Source organism: Genypterus blacodes, unplaced genomic scaffold (assembly GCF_046128005.1).
Source record: "Genypterus blacodes isolate CSIRO-AG114 ecotype Tasmania unplaced genomic scaffold, CSIRO-AGI_Gbla_v1 ptg000438l_1, whole genome shotgun sequence".
Lineage (NCBI taxonomy): Eukaryota > Metazoa > Chordata > Actinopteri > Ophidiiformes > Ophidiidae > Genypterus > Genypterus blacodes.
The window spans coordinates 5,566,041-5,584,446 of record NW_027467208.1 but is presented as its reverse complement, the minus strand read 5'-3'; the positions used below and the strand labels follow the sequence as shown (position 1 = coordinate 5,584,446).

Below are 18,406 nucleotides of genomic sequence, written 5' to 3'. Positions count from 1 at the left end.
ATGCTGTCATTAAGTTTTATGGCAGCAGAAGTGTTTGTGAAGCGAGGCGCGGCGAGGATGGGGCCATGTGAGAAAGGGTGAGAGTTTTACACCGGGAATATGTGCGACACGAGTACGCTGCTTCAAGTTCTCTCCCGACAACAGATCTAAAAGTGGAAATTTGATGGGAGAAATGTGAGGAGATTTCGAGAGGTGCTCCACAAAAACAAACACGAGTGAGCGCAGAGGGCGAGTGAAGAGGAAGGAAACGCAGATGGAGACCGAGCGTGTGTGTGTGTGTGTAATCTGGGTGTACTTTAATAGTCTTACCCAATTTCCACAGTATCAAAGATTCATGAATGGTGAATTAAGAGAGTAATATTTAAGTGGAGGCTTGATACGATGATTCCACACGGTTCGGTTCTGTGATTTTCCCCTCTGTGTTTTGGGAATGGTTACCTTTCTGGCTCTTTGGCGGGTCGGGGTTCATGCTTCCCTCGGGAGGAATAAACGCCGACGTCTCAGTCTGCTCGGCCTGAAATATCTGTCTGCCTTTCTTTTCTCTGTACAGCTGGTTTGAGCCTCACGTACGCCTTCTAACATGGGTCTGCGCCTAGTGGACAGGTGGGGTATTGCAGCCTCATGACTCCACCTACTGAGGGGCAAAGTCAAGTTATGTTTACATTCCCACACATGTGTAAACAAATAAATAACACAAAATAAATTTGCAAAAAACTTTTAATTGGCATTATTTTAATGATTATTTTTTTTTTCTCCTTCCAATTTACATTTTTTTTTTAATATTCATTCTTGTTTAAGGTAAACACGTTTTTCTTGTGGTTGTCTTCAACATCAGTAAATGCTTGTTGCCCATTTCCCCCCAAACCCCCGGAACGTAAACTAACATTACAGAGGAGCACATTCTCTCATACACGCTTGCATATTCAGATCCTACAAACAATTTCTTAATGGATACGAAATCTCTAAACGCCACGTACTCTGAAGCGCGGATAAACACATTCTACATACATACGCACACAAATGTGCACACATATGTTTTTTGTCTTACTCACTCGTACGCACATACACACACACGTACGCGTTTTCACACACGCACGCACATTCCATAACTGACATGTGTTATAAATATACATTACTTTGCAGGCTCCTTTGTCTGATGTCGTCTCTCCATCAGTCTCTCTCGTTTCTGTGCATCTCTGTTGGTTTATGACTCCTCAGCAACGCGATCTGTAAGCAGTATCTGTTACACCGGGCGTTACTGTGTGTGTGTGTGTACACGTACGTCCCCGCTGACCAGTCATAACCAATAACCTTCTTCTTCTTTACGTCAGGTCGTGTTACATCTGACTATTTATCTACACAAGCAAATGCTGCAGTAAAAAGTCCAATAACAGTAAAAAGAAGGGTAATAAAAAAATGGCACGATAGCTTATTGAGCAAATGCCTACAAATGCACACTAATAAATTAGGTCGATAAATAACAGACTTTAATGTTCAAATAAAAGAACCTTTAAAGTAAGTAAATTAAAAAAGCACAACGTTGTATTCTGATTAATGCCAGCCTACGTTCTGTATTACAATATAAAAAAGTGTAGTTTTTTTTTTAAGTTGCACATTCACACGTGTTTTTTAACAAAATGGCGGCAGCGTTACTTTGTGACTCAAAGCACAAATTCTCCTCAGGCACCTGCCGCGCTCTGGCGACTGTGTGTGTGTGTGTGTGTGTGTGTGGGTCGTTTCCATGGTGACCATGACTGCTGTAATGGCCGACAGTACTTATATAGGCTGGGTACCTCTGAAGTGAAAACGGAATGGACTGAGGGGAAGTGTGTGTGTGTGTGTGTAGGTGGGCGGGGGTCAAAAAGGGAATTTGCAGTCGCGTGGTTTAAGGATGTTTAAATTAGGGTTATTCTGAATGACTCTGCTGATTGCTGCAGAGAAACGTTTGGACATCCGGACAAATGTACTTGGAGTGTGTGTTTGATGGTCAAAGTGTTGGAGCAAAAACACGGATCTACCACATCTACCACATCTAAGTGCCGCCAAATGACTAGTCCAGAGTGTGTATTTTTCTGGGGTTGTTACAGTGTGAAGGTGGAAAATGCAGACAAAGGAGCGGAGCTGAGAGGACGCTCACTACCGTCTAAGGGTGTCAGGCTCTTGCAGTCTGTACCTATCAGAAAGCCGGGGCCTGTACTTTGCACGTCCCAGGCGAGAAAATGGATTCTGAGAGGTCCATAGATTTCCCTCGCTAAGTCCTCGCCGTTCCTTCAGAAACACCTTGAGCTCGTATATCTGCAGCTCGCTCACGCTGACAGCCGCGCTCGTACGCTGACTGACGGCGTAAACATCCAAAGTGTGTGAGTTCCGGTCGCTCTTCCATCGGGTGTAACTCTTTGGGATTCTGGGTGCGAGGCTTACAATCCACCTTCTCTCCGAACGAGTCCGGTCCTGTTCCGATTCCGGTCTTTACCCCAAAGCTTCCCGCAGGTGGCTCTACTCCAGTTGACGGATATCCAGGCTGCGGTGAGCATGTGTAAGTCTGCGTCCACTTTAACCTGCGCTGCATGTGAAAGACGCCTCTTGGCTGCCGGCCACGGCAATCTGGTGCAGCAAACACGCCTGCATGAAATGCTATGTTATTCATATGGTAGTGATGTCAGACAACACACTGGTGGAACTCTGATAGCAAGAAGGCCTCTCCTTTTTTTCTCTGAAGTCCAGTAAATTAAGTCCGAGGGATTTTTCTGTCACTCTGTCATTTTCTGATTGTGTTTTTGTGGCGCCGCTATTCGGTTCTTCTCTGCCTCTGACAACTTTTCACATCCAAAACTTCACTGTTGGTGGATACAAAGCCCTTTGGACAAGGCGGTCCAGCTATGCACGAAGCGTAACTCGGCGGTGACAGTCGCTAGCACAACAGGATGGCAGACGCGAGCATTGTTGCCATGGTGAGGAGAAGGCGATCGCGTGACGGACTGCTGCCACTGACGCTTTTCTCCAGTTTGGGAACTTCAGGGTTATAATCATCTGGAGGGAGAGAGAGATAGAGAGAGAGAGAGAGCGAGAGAGAGAGAGAGAGAGAGAGAGAGAGAGAGAGTGACAGGGAGAGAGAGTGACAGGGAGAGAGAGTGACAGGGATACAGTAAGTGTGTGTGGGACATGAATGTTATGACACTATAAACCCATCAAACTAAAGCAAATGTGCGACGCATGCAAATGGAGCTTTTACATATGCGGGGAAATGTCATGATGCAATTATCAACAAACCGCCAATTATCATCAACCACTGCCACATATGGTCGCATCCCCCATGGGGCGCGGGACTAAAAACACTTTGGTTCTGTTCGCTCTGTTCCTGTATTCCTCTTTTCAGGCTAATGATGTTTTTATCCTACAGGGATTTCAATCAAACGAAATTACTACGGCCTCGCCATTGATTAGACACAATGGAACATTAGCTGGAGGGGAAAGAGGGAGAAAGAGCTGGGGAGAAAAAAACAGCACATTTGTAATATTCGTAAAAAGTGGATTGTACTGAGTCATTATGCACTGTCTGCACGTAATGTTTCCCATTATATCAAGAGTTATTTCCAGCTGAAATAAACCAAAAGGAACAAGAGCTTTGTTGCCCGTCCATCCGTCACAGCACTCAGAGAACAACGGGCCAGGAAAACACGCTTAGATGGAAGAACTAACTTATCTTTCTAAAGCAAACTCAGGGAGGCAATGTAGTTAAAGGCCGGGGAGACCTTTAAATATGAGAGAGTCAAATCATTCATGACTAGAACCTATTTGAACACCTACAAACACAGTGTGTGATCATCGGTGAAATCATCGGAAAATATAAAACTCGAACCGAGAAAGCATCAGATTTTCGATTCCTCTTCTCCTTCAACCTCTCATCAAACACAACCGCTGAGCCCCGATGTGCTGTATGTTTGTGTCTCACATTGCGATCACCGAGTTCAAGTTCACAGGAACAAAGGAGGGAAGGAAGGAAGTAAGGTTCTCTCACAATGCTGTTTCCTTGTGACTTGAAGGGTTAAAACTGAGAATGAAATGAGAGGTGATAAGAAATACCAACCGCTGATAGACAGAAAATGTATGGAATCTCTCTTATCGTTACCTCAGACAGACTCCCTGCATTTGCACTGGTTTGCGTGTGTGTGTGTGTGTGTGTGTCTCCCTCTCGTCAGAGCCATTCACAGGCCGCAAAACGCGAGCCGTTCCGACTGCAGGCGCTGACACACAACACTGACATTCACACTGCGATGAACTTGATAAACAAGATATTGCTCGGCGGAGGCTAGAGGAGGAATAGAAGAGCGCCGACGCTGGAGGAAGGGCCACGAGGTCGCGGCTCAACATCCACACCGTCCAATCAGACGGATTCACCTCGGTGGCCGGAAGGATTGCATTTCAATTTGCGTATTTTGTTGCCACATAAACAGCATCTCCTGCTCTGGCTTTGCATGAGGGGCCTGAAATGTGATTGAACAGACAGCGAGAGAGAGAGGAGGGAGGAGGGAGGAGGGGGGAGGTGGGAGGCGGGGGCGGAGCATCATCATCATCGGTACGAGGTCGGTAATCGGAAGCGAACATGCGAGACGCCGGCTGCCTCGGGGCCACAACAAGCAATCAAAGGTCAGCAGAATGGCATCAAACATCGCGTTACAATTGTGGGGTACAACAGCCAATTTCCCGGGCCGGCAATCGTGCCTGTGCAGGGTGCAGAGGCGAAGACGAGCGTGCCGCCTAACGTCTCCCTTCCCCCTCCCACTCCCTCCCCCCTCATCCCCAACAGCTGAAGGCGTTTGCGCCGAGCCAGGAAAACGTCGAGGACTGGAAAAAGGTCTGTCTCGTCTGTCTGCCTGACGAAGGCTGGAGCCAAACGCACCACAGGCGGCTGTAGGGCCCAGTGTGGTGGAGGCTCAGCTGGCACACACCGCCTCCATTGTTACACGGAGATCGCCCAGTTTTCCCGTACCGGAACATTATGTGACGCCGCGGCAGACCGATGTTTTCCCAGAAGCCCCAGAAAGTTAGAATTCTGCATCCACTCGTCATCCTCGGGCAGTCGGTGCTTCAATCCCAGTGCTTTTGACGGCACAGAACTCAAACATGGAGTCTGAACTCTCTCTCTGTATGAATCTTAAGTTTGAAGTTGAGATGAAAAGCAGGTATTAAACTCTGTCTCATTTGTGGTATCAAAGGATTTTCCATTTTTCTTTTTGATATTCAGGCCAGCGTATAATGACCGGCTTTCACACTAATGGCGCCGAATCAAGGTGTTGGTGTTTTTCAGAGCAATGAAGTCGTATTCCTGTGTTCCCGGCCCAGTTTATGCCTCAGCTTCAGCCCCTTTCAACCACAGGCACCTGACGCATGAGGAGAAAGCACTTAAGGCCAAACGCACGTCACAGGCGGGAAAAAGAGCCGCGGCGGAATATAATGAGCGGCTTTACGGCGAGAAAACAGGAAGGTTGTGATTAACTCAGGAGGAAGAGGAGAGGAAGAGGGGACGCCAGAGGCCGGTGGAGTGGACAGAGCCGAGGTGACACGGAAACAAAGGTAATAACTCGCAAACGGAGATGCGAGGCCGAACGTATGGAGAGGGAGGGAGAGGGAGAGGGAGAGAGAGAGAGAGAGAGGGAGAGAGTGGGTGTCTAGCAGTCGGCAAGGCCATCAGAGGTGAGTCTTGTTTGTGTGTCCCTGTGTGTGTGTGCGTGTGTGTGCCTCCTGCCTTATTCCTCCTAATGTATTCACTCAGATGCATCACAGTGCTGCAGGCTGTGATTTTTACGATTCCCCCGTCTGTGTTTTTTATCATTAAATTCTACGTAAGCTGCCAGCCGAGCCCTTCGCCCACCATGGAGCCTCCCAAACCCCTCTAACTGTTCTTTCTTTTATCTCTCTTTCATCCTCTTCCTCCCGCTCTCTCTCTCTGTGCCTTATCCCTCCTTCTCTCCGTTAGGCCTCTTCACTTTCACAGCCTCCCTCCCGTCTGTTTTCATCCTGACTTTCTTTATCTCTCTCTGTTTCTCTCTCCCTCTCTCTGTTTCTCTCTCTCTCACTGTTTCGTTCTCTCTCTCCCTCTCTCCCTCTCTGTAGGTGCTGGTGATTTGAGAGCTCTTTACACTCTCCGTCCCCGCTGCTCTCGGTTTCCATCTTGGGCAGGTCACACTCTCTTAGCCCTCGTCACAGGCTGCCCACGGCTGCCAGAAACAAGAATACTAAATGATTCCCAGCAAGAGGCTTTTGTTCGAGACGAGGACGGAGGAGAAGAATGAAAAATAGAGGGTTTATGTAACCGCTCGGCTGCACAATCGACCTGCTGGGAAACAGGCTTTCTCTTTAGGCAAACACAGATCCTTCGCTCCTCGCCAGAACCTCCACTGACCTTGTGGATTTTCAAAGAGCAAAAGAGGGCTTTACCTGAGTGTGTGTGTGTGTGTGTGTGTGTGCTATAGGATATGTGACTAACATGGCAAAACCAGGCACACTGGAGGAGTTAGAGCTTCCATTTTGTCTTCACAGATCCCCCAAATCTATAAAAAACGATGAATGTTGCATAACAGAGTAACACTGCAGTCGAGAGTTGGGTTAAAGGAAGTACTTACAGGTGTTTACATATTACAGACCGTGTGTGTTTATGCTTGTAAGTGTGTGTAACTGGATGTAAATACCGTTCGAGGCAAGTCGAGGCAAATTGGTTTTGCGTGTTCAAACTAAAATGGCTGAAAATCGGTAACAAAACTTAAAATTAGTTATTAAAAAGTTTGACGGCGCCCACGGTCACTCACCGATGTTGTGTATTTTGATGTTCGGCCTGACTGTGTAGTCTGGAGAAGTCTGACTGGAGTCGTCGTCTGCCTGGGAGACTGAGAGACACAAACACACACACACACACACACACACACACACACACACACACACACACACACACAGAGAAGAATGAAAGATGGGAAGGGAAGAGAGAGAGATAGAAGAGAGTAAACACCCCATTAAAATGACAACGCTGTGCAAAATGTGTATTTCAGGCTCCATTAAATTGTATACAGATATGGCGGCGCGGCGCTGAGCGGCTGGAGGAGGCGAGGAAGACTTGGACTGCGATTCAGAACTTCATTTGAAGATGAAAACCATTTGGACAGAAGGCGGTATTACTCGTTTGTCTAGACACGGAATTACACTCCAGTCTGCTTTGCCAATTCAGCCGTGAATTAATAAACGAGCGCTTGTGTGTGTGTGTGTCTGAACCGCTGCCACCGACTCTGACGCATCATTTACATAGAATCGCCTCTTTTTAACGATCCCTGGCATATGTAAAGCATATGGGTGCAAGCGTTTCCGCTCTCTGGTGCGCGAGGGCGAGGGGTGGGAAAGATCCGGAGAGAAGCCGAGCGAAGTCTGGAAGGCGGCGGAAACCGAGTGGAGTTTTGATAGCAAGCTGTTAAAACGACCTCGCTGGGTAAAGGTTGTGGGTTGTAAACTGACTAAATCCGCCCACGCACACACACACGCACACACACACGAGCGAGCGAGCGAGCACACATTGAAAATATTTATGGCTGCAACCGTGTGCAGGCCTGTGAGGGTAAACCAACACGCACAGACGGTGATACACACACACATACACACACACACATACGCGCACACAGGCAAATGGAGGCATGGGAGACGCATCAATAGATTGGCCGTGACACGGGATGAGGGGGGGTTAAGGTGGTGTGTACACAGCGGCTGACACACTGGCCTGAGTGTGGGATGTATTAGTGCTGACAAGGTTAGAGAGGAGGGGGGAGGGGGGGGGGGGTGCTGCCTGATCAAAGGCCTGCAGGGGAGAGAGCAGGCTACCAGGGTAAAAATAACACACACACACACACACACACACACACATGCTACAGAGCGGAGGCAGAGACGCGTAGATAGAGTGGGAGTGCGTGTGTGCGTAATGGGCAGAGAGAGAGAGAGAGAGAGCAAGAGAGAGAGGGAGAGGGAGAGAGAGAGAGGGAGAGTGCGCGACAGACAGGGAGAGAGAGAGAGAGAGAGAGAGAGAGAGAGAGAGAGAGACAGCCTGAGAGAAGCAGGAAGGAAGAACGGCTGAATGTAGCAGCTGATTCTGTTTTCTGCTTTTTGTACACAAAGAGTCTGTCATTCACTGAGAGAGAGGGGGGGGTGGGGGTGAGGGAGAGAGAGCATTACTCCGACAGCACTGAGACAGAGACTAACATTAAGACATCACTCTCAAAGAACTGATGTGAGGAGAAAACACAATCACACAAAATGCCACCGAGGCAGAAAATCTCTTTCCCAGAGACGAGATCACACCTCAGCTTTTCCTCTTTTCTCCCCCTTTTGTTTCTCTGGATGAAAAAGCTGTTGATGGAGGGACTGATAGAGAGAGAGAGAGAGAGGGAGAAATGAAAAGAGGGAGAGAGCAAGAGAGAGGGAGAGAGAGAGGAATAGAGACAGAGAGAGAGAGGGAGAGAGAGAGAGCAAGAGAGAGAGGAAGAGAGACAGAGAGAGGGAGCAAGAGAGAGAGGAAGAGAGACAGAGAGAGAGAGGGAGAGGGAGAGAGAGAGAGGGAGAGAGAGAAGGAATGGAGAGAGCAAGAGAGAGGAAGTAGAGAGGAAGAGAGAGAGGGAGAGTGGGAAAGAGAGAGAGAGAGAGAGGGAGTGCTCAGAGAGTGAGAGCTCACCAGTAGAGCAGCAGACGAAGACCCTCAGTCTCAGGCAGCTGTGGCCGTGGTGGTGGGTGGGCGTGGCTGTAACAGAGCAAACACACACACACACACACAATCTGTCAATCTTGTGCCCTCTGCAGGCCGGCGTGAAGCACGACCCGGAACAATCAGCCATGCAAACTGCTGCACTGTGGTGAAGTCACTGCTCGTCCTGAGGTGAACTCCCACAATCCATCAGGTAACACCCACAGGCATCGATAGTAGGTGACAGCAGCAGAGTCGATAGAAACACTGGCTGCGTTGCACCCAGAGGCGTTTTCTAACACTCACAGTGAGCCTGTGGCGATGTGTGTATGTGTGTGTGTGTGTGTGTGTGCTGGTCTGACTCACAGATGTAGTAGTACTCCTGGCCCACGCTGAACTCGTAGCCTAGCGAGAAGGCGCTGTAGCGTTGGAACTTCTCAGAGAACTTGATGGGCGCGTGAGGAGCGTGGGGCCGGTTGCACTCCCAGCGCTTGAAGCCCTGCTGGGGGTCGCAGGTCCGGTAGCCGTGGTAGCTGACCATGTAGAGGACGTACTGCTCGGCCACCGTGCGCTCCAGCGTCCCCCGCTGGCTGATGTTGTAGTGCGGGCAGTAGATGTCCAGGTAGTCGTTGACGCTGACCTGCACCGTGTAGCCTTCCCGCCGTAGTCTGCATGTGAGACATAGCCAGAGAGAGAGAGAGCGAGAAGAGAGAGAGAGAAAGTGAGATGGATAAGTAATTACAGGTAACACAGAATTTGCTGGTGTTCTTTTCCCTCAGCGCACATAAACACCTTCATCCATTCTTCCGCTACACAAATAGAAGACACATTTTCCCACTTAAAATCCTGTGGCGAGTGTCAAGAACGGTGCTGAGGATGACCTCCAACATCCAAGCTCCTCCCCAAGGGGGACGGAACCAGTGATGGTCCAAGCTTCAGGTACGGAAGCTCAACTCTCAGGCTGTGTGTGTGTGTGTGTGTGTGTGTGTGTGTGTGTGTGTGTGTGTGTGTGTGTGTGTGTGCGTGTGCGTGTGCGTGCAGTAAAGGTGGACAGGCACGTCAGAGTCAGAGTCTGAGTGAGCGGCACTGAACCGCGGTGGGATAAGATGCTGTGATCTGATTTAGCATGCGGCCCCCCTGCTGAGATCTTGGGTGTTTATGATACTAAGTATACTTATTATGTAAATTACACAATCTGTAATTAGACAAAGTAGAAGTCATTAGAAGGGCTCCTGCAGGTGAGCTGATGAGATGGGAATTGTCCTTGGGCTGCAGTGAATTGTAACCTGCAGCAGCTACAGGTGTAATGCCCACTCTGTGCCAGTAGGTGGTGGTATTGTGCTGCATTGCGTTTGCAGAGCCGTCGCTGTTCTTGGCTCTTCCTTACACGTTTCCTGCGCCACATACACACACACACACACACACACACACACACACACACACACACACTTTAAACACCCTTCACTCCATACATTATGTGCATGCACTTACACACACACACACACATACACACTGGAGACATGTTCACAAAAACATGTCGTCATGTTACTAGGTCAGCTCTCCGGAGGGATTATTATTCAATTACAAAATGAGGATCAGAAATGTCATAACACCCTCTCTCTCTCTTCCATGTTTCTTACAACTGTTCCTTTTCCTCTCCTCTCCTTCGCTCTCATTCCCTTTGTTTCATCTCCACCTCTTCTCCTCATTTGCGATTTCACATATACACACACACACACACACACACACACACGGCGAGGCAGTATATCAATTCTCTTAACCTGTGTTCTTTCTGCGCCATCAATCTTATCTCTGCTCTCTATCCCTGCCGCTCAGATGTGAGATGACAGACTTTTGTCTTGCAGTGTTGCGGCGAAAAAGACAACACAGCAACGCTTCAAAGGGACTATATTTAGAGAGAGAGAGGCTGGTGGTAGGGGTGATGGTGGTGGTGGTGGCGTAGGTGGGGAGGGGGGGGGCGGTACTGACGGCGTTGATGGTGATGGATCAAGAGTTACGATGGCTGTGTGATGAGGAGAACGGAGACCAGAGAGAGCGAAGATGAAAGTGGCAGAAAGAGTGTGTACGGAATATGAAAACTATACTATGAGGAAAATCCGCATGGTGTGTGAAACGTGGGGAGTGACGCAGTGGCTGGGAAGCTGCGAGGATGTAGCACAACTGACAGGAACACAACAACGTAAATCTATACATGACAGGATACCGATGAATGGACAGCGAGAGTGCCGACGTACACACGCCGAAGATGAGCCCGGACATTTCTGGGAGACGAGAGAAAACCTGCTTGTGTCAAAGTTGCAGACGAGCAGGGGAAGAGAAGACAGGAAGGAGGGAAACGACTCCGGAGGGGGAGGGCGAGAGAGATGGAGCAGCAGAGCGAGGGGAGGTTGGAGTGAGAAGAGGAGGAGGAGGAGGAGGAGGAGGAGGCTGGATGGGTGAGAGGAGGCGGGGAGTCCCTCAAGGTGCACGGCGTTATATAAGCAGTCCACTTAGTGGCACAAGACAGAAAGGTTGCGGGGCAGAGACGGATGGAGGGAGGAGAGGAGGGGGGGGAAACGGAGGGGAAGGAGAGATTTAATAACTTAGCATGGGGAGGGAAGGAGAAGGAGGAAGATGCACTGAATGATAACAACAAAGAGAGAGAGAGAGAGAGAGGAGCAGGCCAGGACGGAGACGGAGACATAGAGCTCCCCGGGGACGAACGTACACTATATCTGGTAAAAGTGCATAAAAAAGACTGATGGCTCTCATTCCCTGTGTTTTCCTGTCTCTCCCTCTCGGTCTCCCCCTCCCTCCCTCCCTCCCGCTCTGGACGCCGTTGCATTGTCTCCGCCGCGCTTTTGCTGTCTCATCATCATTTTCCTGTGAGTGGGAGCGCGCGGCTAGTTAGTAAAGGCGGCGCAGGCTGGTGAACGCTGCCAGGGGAGGCCGATCACGGGGAAAGTGAGAGAGAGAGGAGAGAGAGAGAGAGAGAGAGAGAAAGAAAGACTGGGACAAAGATAGCACCGCTGCACCTTTCACATCTGCGCTAAAAAGAGTCTTTGGAGAATACTACCAGTATCAATAAATAACAATGGTAAGGGAGCGCTACAGCTAAAGAGCTTTAAAAAAAGAAGAAAGAAGAAAGAAGAAGAAGAAGTAGTGGCGGCTGGAAACAAACCATCTGCTCCCAAAAAATCTGGGATTCGTATAGAGGAGCAAGAAAACACCATAGAGGCCCGACGGAGACGCGGCGCCTCATTTAGCCATGAAATATAGGATCGGCGCGGGAATCCGGGTTCACGCTGGTGAGAAATGAGTCGCGGGGCGAGTCGAGCATTTGTCACGATCGGAAAAAAAACGCGGCAAACGCATTCGGGGGGTTTTCTGAGCGATGTTTTTCATTTTTGTTTGGCTCGTAATACTGATGCGGATAAAGTGACGCTTTTGAGATTGGAGATTGCGGCCTCCTCCTCCTCCTCGTCTTCGTCGCGAGGATATTGTCCCCGTAAGGCCCCTGAATGTATCACTCTCCGTCTTTATTACTTTCCTCTGTATTGTCTCCTCATGCATACGATACCGCACGGCGTCACGGATCTCTCTGTTCTCCCCTTCCCTCCTCTTCCTCACTCTATTCCCCGACTAAAGACTCTACACTGTATTTGACCTTTGAAGGGAGAAATATGAAGAATAAGACATCTTCATTTCTATTAATTTGTGTGAAAAGCCTAAACCCACGGGGGGGAGGCGCTTGCTTCCGTCTCAAACCCTGCTGTCTGCTCTGGTGCAGCTTTGCCCTACATTACCTCCAGGAAGCCTTCCGCTCCCGACTACAAGCTGTTGCTTTGACAAAACGAGTGTGACGCGTGCGTTGGGACAGACTGAGGGAAAACACACTTCCACGCAAGGAAAATCGCAGCGGCGCTCATCCTTTAATGTGTCTAAACATCCCAGGCAACTGCTAAAGTCGGAGAGAGGACGTTTGTGCAGTAACCTCACAGGTGCAGGCGGCGGAAATGAAAACGTTTCACCAAAGCTAAATAGTGTTTAAAGGGAACGGGCTTTTTATTGACTGCGTTTAAAGTTTTCATGCTTTGGGGGTAGATTCACCTTCTGGATTTCGCTTTGTTGTACCGTAAAGCCAAACATTTGTTCTCTGTCGACCCACACACACACACTCAAAGCCTTTATGAACAGTTACAGAACAATACACGTATCAGCTTCTGTCACTATAACAACCCGTCACAACTCCAGCGGCGAGTCTAATCTGTCGCTGTTGTTTCTTTTGGGTGCTGCTGTCAGCGTCTGCCTTGTTTGTTGTCATCATTACTTTCTAATATCCCTACATTTGATTAAACTCTTGATTAAAGCGATGATGTCAGATCGTACTTGTTGTTCTCTCTCTCTCTCTCTCTTGGCTAAGATGAGGTCAGTGTGGCGGCCTCATTGATAACCTTAAAAAACACTGGCGCGCGCTCTCTCGAGGGTAATCAACATCGGCTTCATCAGGGGGGATGAAGCGGCGATGCGTGAAATGGCGTGACTCAAATGCCATCCACCAATCGCCTGTTTACCACAGACGCACTCCTCCAATCCAGTCCCCCGACGGCCACAAGCTCGGCTCGGCTGTTTTTCTCTGTACCTCAGCACCAGGACTCATTACTTGTGCACGTGCAGACACACACACACACGCACGCACGCACACACAATTTCTCCTACGAGTCTCCCGCTGATTGAGTTAACATTGCAATTAACGGTCCGCTTTACAATGTTTCGATCCAAAATGGAGGATTGAGGGAGAAACAAGTGCTGAGCCAGTCTGTGGGAAGAGGCAGACGCTGCAACTCTCCTCCGTCTCCATTGGACTGCGGGGACTCATCCACCAGTTTCCTCCTCAACCTCTGTCCACCACCCGAGCCGGGGAGGAATTGGGGAACATTACCTTTTTATATTTACTCATTCCTCTATAAACAGCCCTGCAGTTTATACGCCGGCCTTCCACCTCCTCCGCCTTCCCGCAAGCCGAGAGCTCGCACGCATTTTATGCTTTTCATTTCCTTCTCTGTTTGTTCACGGAAGCTCTTAGTCATAGGGTTTCTTTCTCTCCTGTATAGTATCGCTCCCCTACATCAGCGATCGCTCAAGGGCACCTTGACAGCGATTACGTTTAAGAGCCAATTACTTTAACGGCTATTTATCAATTCCAAACAATCGCCGGTCGGGCTTTCTTTTTCTTTTTCACCACAATTTAATTCAAAGCTCTCCTGTAGTCATCTATACGGTCGGACATACTGTGATCGCCAGCAAACACTTAGAGACACCCTCCTTACTCATAGGGTTTTTGTTAATAAATGTGCAAAAGAACCCAAAAGGACATAAATCTACTTCCTCTTCTTCGTCTCCTGCGATGCAATTTGAAACCAAACCCTATTTAAGAACAGATTTGTCATGCGATGAAGATGAACGCCGCAAGACAGACGCCATTTTGAGGCAAATGTCTTAAAGCGCCAATGAAATAAATGACAGCATATCAAATATTATACAACATCCATCTATTCTCTAAGCTTTTGCCAAACGCTCTAATGTGATACCCAGTCCATCGCTCAAACGTTCTCATCACTTATCTGGCTGATTCTGGACCTACACAGGAGCTCAGAGATCTTAAAGTTGAAGGACGGTCTGTCTCTGTCTCCGTCTCTGTCTCGTCTCTCCTCACTGGTTAACCTGAGGCCTGTCTATCTGGGCCGAGCAGACAAAGGCAGTTGTATTCCGATTAAGGGCATAAATCCGTCTGCATAAAGAAACGTTGGCGTACTCCCGACTTTGCATCTGGAAACAAATTGTATACCCGCATCTCCCGCCGCCTCTCGGCCTTTTGTCTGCTGCGAGCTGGCGTCTGTAACGTTTCGGCGTCCAGACTCTGGATTGACTCGGTGATTACGACGCCTGGAGCCAAGTTGCTAGTTTGAATTGTAGGCTTGAGGAAAATAAAACCGATCATGATCAGCATGAGTACGCTGTTTCCACCGCTCTAACCCTCGATTAATCACTTGCAAAGCATCATGGGTTGGTGCCAACGTGCACAAAGAGGAAATATAAATGTGCCTAAATTTCATTGATTAATCTATTTGGCTTAGGCCGCTTCACTACTTTGTAGACTGCCATACAGGGAGAACATCAAACAGAAATATGGATGATACGGTGGAAAATAAAACCATGGCTCCCCTCCAGCCTTTTTTACAGAGGGAATATATCCAAGAAGCGATCCGGAATGTTTTTGTGGCCATAATTTGCCCCTGGCTTTGGGGTTCTGCCATGTTGTGGCAACTTGAATTGGCAGAAATGTGGCTTCAAAGGCAATGAGCTTTGAGTAACACACACACAGCAAACAGGTTCACACAAACACGCGAGAGCACACTTAAGCACTATTTACAATGATTACACTCCACTAATCTAATGACTGTGATTCAGCTTAATTTAACTTGGATTCTGATTGGCTGACAAAACAATAGCTTTGTTCTCAATGTTCACTCGGACGGGGCGATAAACAAACTACGGCAAAATGGCCAAATGGAAGAGGAAGATGGGAATCCTTCCTGTCCTAATGACCGCCAGACCACAAAACAGACCGGCGGTATCAAGGTGAAGTCAGCCGGCGGTCACAGGCACGGAAAGTCATCCATCCCACTGAGGCGTTCATGTGATTATATCCTGCGACAAGCTGCGATAACAAGGGTCCATCTCACTCAAGGTGAGCCTCTAATTGTGTGGCGCTATTAACGGCTTGATCACTCACATCTGCTCTCTGGCTTTCCTCCGCCAGCTCGCCTCTCCTTCACCGCCGGTCTCATGATGAAAAGCACAACTCACTCCGCTACTGCCGCTACTCCCGACGCCGCTCTTTCCTTCCACAAAAGGCTCGCCGCTGTACTCGACGGAGATAATAGAGCATGCAAAGCAGATTGCGCGTGTGTGTGTGCGTGCCCGTGTTCTAAAAAGGTAAACCTGAAGAGCGCTGGCCTTCTTTTCAAAGTTGTGTGTACAGTGCGTGAGTGTGAAGCTGAGGGGAAATGACGATGATTGCAACTTGAGAGTGCCAGGAAGAGAGAGATAGGAGAGGGGTTGTGACACACAGCAGAAGCTCCGATCAAGATGACCTCCCCACACACAGCTGAGTGAGGATGACAGCCAGCGCCAGGGCCAGGGCCACGTCCACAAACACACGACGGGCTTATCTCGCACATCTCCACGGGCCACAGTGAGCACAAAATAACAAAACACAACAAAATATATTACACAAAAGAGAGGCCCACATCTATTATTTTGTGTGTGTGTGTGCGTGTGTGTGTTTGAGGCCCTATGTAGAGCAGGCCGTCATGCCCTCACTCAGAGAACGATAGAGAGAGGATAAGAACACAGAGTAGAGAGGGAGCGATGGAATGTTATTCAGCCATTGCGAGTAATGTTGCCCGTTTATCCCCGTGGCTCCACCACCCGTACCCACGCACTTACGCAAACATAAGGAAACCTGGGAGGGAAATGAACCCTGCGCCCTGATTGCTGAGGGTGTACACACTGTAAATGCTTTAATAAATGAACATCCCCGCTCCTTGTTTCCACTTTCTTCCGCCGCCGGTTTGTGCGATAACCAAATACAGAGGCACAAATGCACAAACACTTGCGAGCGGCCAGCCATAAATAATGCACCCCATTTTCTTAAAATAACCCGTCGCCCTTTTAAGATATATCCTCTTTTCTTTGTGCAAACAAGCCTCCAGCCTGCACAGCGGAATGGTCACGGAGTAATTATTTACACGTTCCGCCACAGAGCGCTGATAAGAGGCCTTATAGGAGCAGAGAGCCGGCGGAGGAGCAGGGGATCTGTGCAGGTAGCATGTCGCTCTGCTGCCCATTACAAGGTGATGATGTGAGGCGCGCATGGCCAACGCCGCTCCCCCCAGGGTAGATTGGACGCTCCTCTCCTGAATAATTGACGGCGCAACGACCTGCCTGCGTTTCCTCTCCTCCGCATCTTCTTCTGCTTCTTTTGTTCTTTGCTCTCTTGTTCCTCGGCCCCGTCTTGTGTGTCGTTATCACTTGGAAAACATAGGCCATTACGACTTACAGCCAACAGGTACGGCTGAATAAAAAAGTCGAATATTTGTAGTTTTTAACGAGCGCCGTGCTTCAGTCGCTTCTTTTTCTTCATTACATCGCTCTTCATCTCCTCAGGCTATGAATTGCGAAGGCTGCATGTGCATGAGGGCACTTACAGCATGTGAGCGGGAGGATAAAGAGGAACGTATTTAAAAGCATTTGACACGGCGCCTACTAGGAGAGGATGCCTGTTCTTCGCCGTGTTTACTTCTTAAGGATGCCGACGCCGCTTTTGTTTAGAGATGCGCCCAGACCGCGCAGAGAGGGGGAGGAGGGGAGGGAGGGAGATTGGGAAGGCCGAGGCTGCGGCGCTAACGCGTCTTTCTATTAATATGCTTTCCAATAGAAAGAGAGAAGATTTGAGTGGACAGTGGCGAGTAGTCGAGGGCCTTGCAGAATACTGAGCAGCCTGGAATGAGGCTTGGTGGAGATAGAGAGGAAAGAGAGGCAAGCGCTTCTAACGGCGCACAATGACACTCAAGGAAATCCACCTGTTCTCTCAGGTCGTCACAGTAACTCCTTCGGAATACAACCCCCCTACCCCCCACCCCCCTTCCCTCCCTTCCCTTTATGGAACAACTTTCCTGATGAGACGCGACACATTATCCTCGGGAATCAAATCAAACTCATATGCTGCCCCTCCGTGTGCTGAGCAGCATCTGGCCCGGGTCGTTAATGAATGCTCGCCTCGTGCCACCTCCTAATGGAATTGCCTTGTCTGGGAGTTCACTGCTGTGACACCCGCTCAGCAGCAGGGGGAAAGATTACTAGAAAGATTAAAAGAGAGAATAAACCAGAGGCTGCGCGCGACAGCCAGCACGGCCCCGAGATCACACATTAGATAATTGGTGCAAAAACCCCTCGTCTCCGTCTCTTTTCTGCTGGGGGTTGGTAATGGCGGGCAGCAGATTCCCCGCCTGGCGTGCTGTCACACCTCCGCAGTGAAAACTGTTTGAAGAGGTTGGAACAAAGCCTGCGTGGCGGGTGTGTGTGTATGTGTGTCTGGTGTCTCGGTGATGAGTCTCGATCCAACGTTGTTAATTCTTCACGCCGGTTGGATTTTGTGCTGCGGCTACGGCGTCGATCGTACTCAGGCTAACACGCGCGGACAGACACAAATAAGATGCTTAGCCGCACAAAGGCAAGAACACACACTTTCTTCCTCTCTCTCTCTCTCCAAAACAAACGCCCTCCATACTCCGTCACACACGCTGCACACTATATCTCCCTCTCGCATTGTGCCGGCGCATCCTTCTCTCTTTTATTTTCCACTTTGCTTTACTCCGCACTATCTTCCCATCTCGCCACAATACGTATTTATCGACCCCCCTCCTTCCCCTCCTCTTCCTCCCCTCCACCTCCTCCTCTTCTCTCTCCGAGCGGCCCCGGCGATGGACTCTCTCCCTTTTCATAATTCATGGAGTTGTTCTTACGGCTCAGGCAGCCATGTCAGATGTGAATCTGCGCGCCTCAAAGGCTCACTCTGCCTAAACTGTCTCATCCAGGAAGGCTCAGCGCTCCGGCCTCGGCCTGCTC

At 49.3% G+C, this 18,406-nt stretch overlaps 1 protein-coding gene across 1 annotated transcript in view; it reads right to left on the bottom strand.

Annotated features, from left to right (window-relative positions):
- Window positions 1-758: 758 nt before the first annotated feature.
- efna3a (ephrin-A3a) overlaps window positions 759-18,406 on the bottom strand; it is a 43,668-nt gene continuing 26,020 nt past the window's right edge. The window contains exons 2-5 of the mRNA XM_076139444.1: window positions 9,080-9,381; window positions 8,705-8,770; window positions 6,807-6,884; window positions 759-3,030 (exon numbers count right to left, since the gene is read on the bottom strand). Coding sequence (XP_075995559.1) covers window positions 2,912-3,030; window positions 6,807-6,884; window positions 8,705-8,770; window positions 9,080-9,381 — 565 coding nt within the window. The 3' untranslated portion in view covers window positions 759-2,911. The remainder of the gene's footprint in view (window positions 3,031-6,806; window positions 6,885-8,704; window positions 8,771-9,079; window positions 9,382-18,406) is intronic.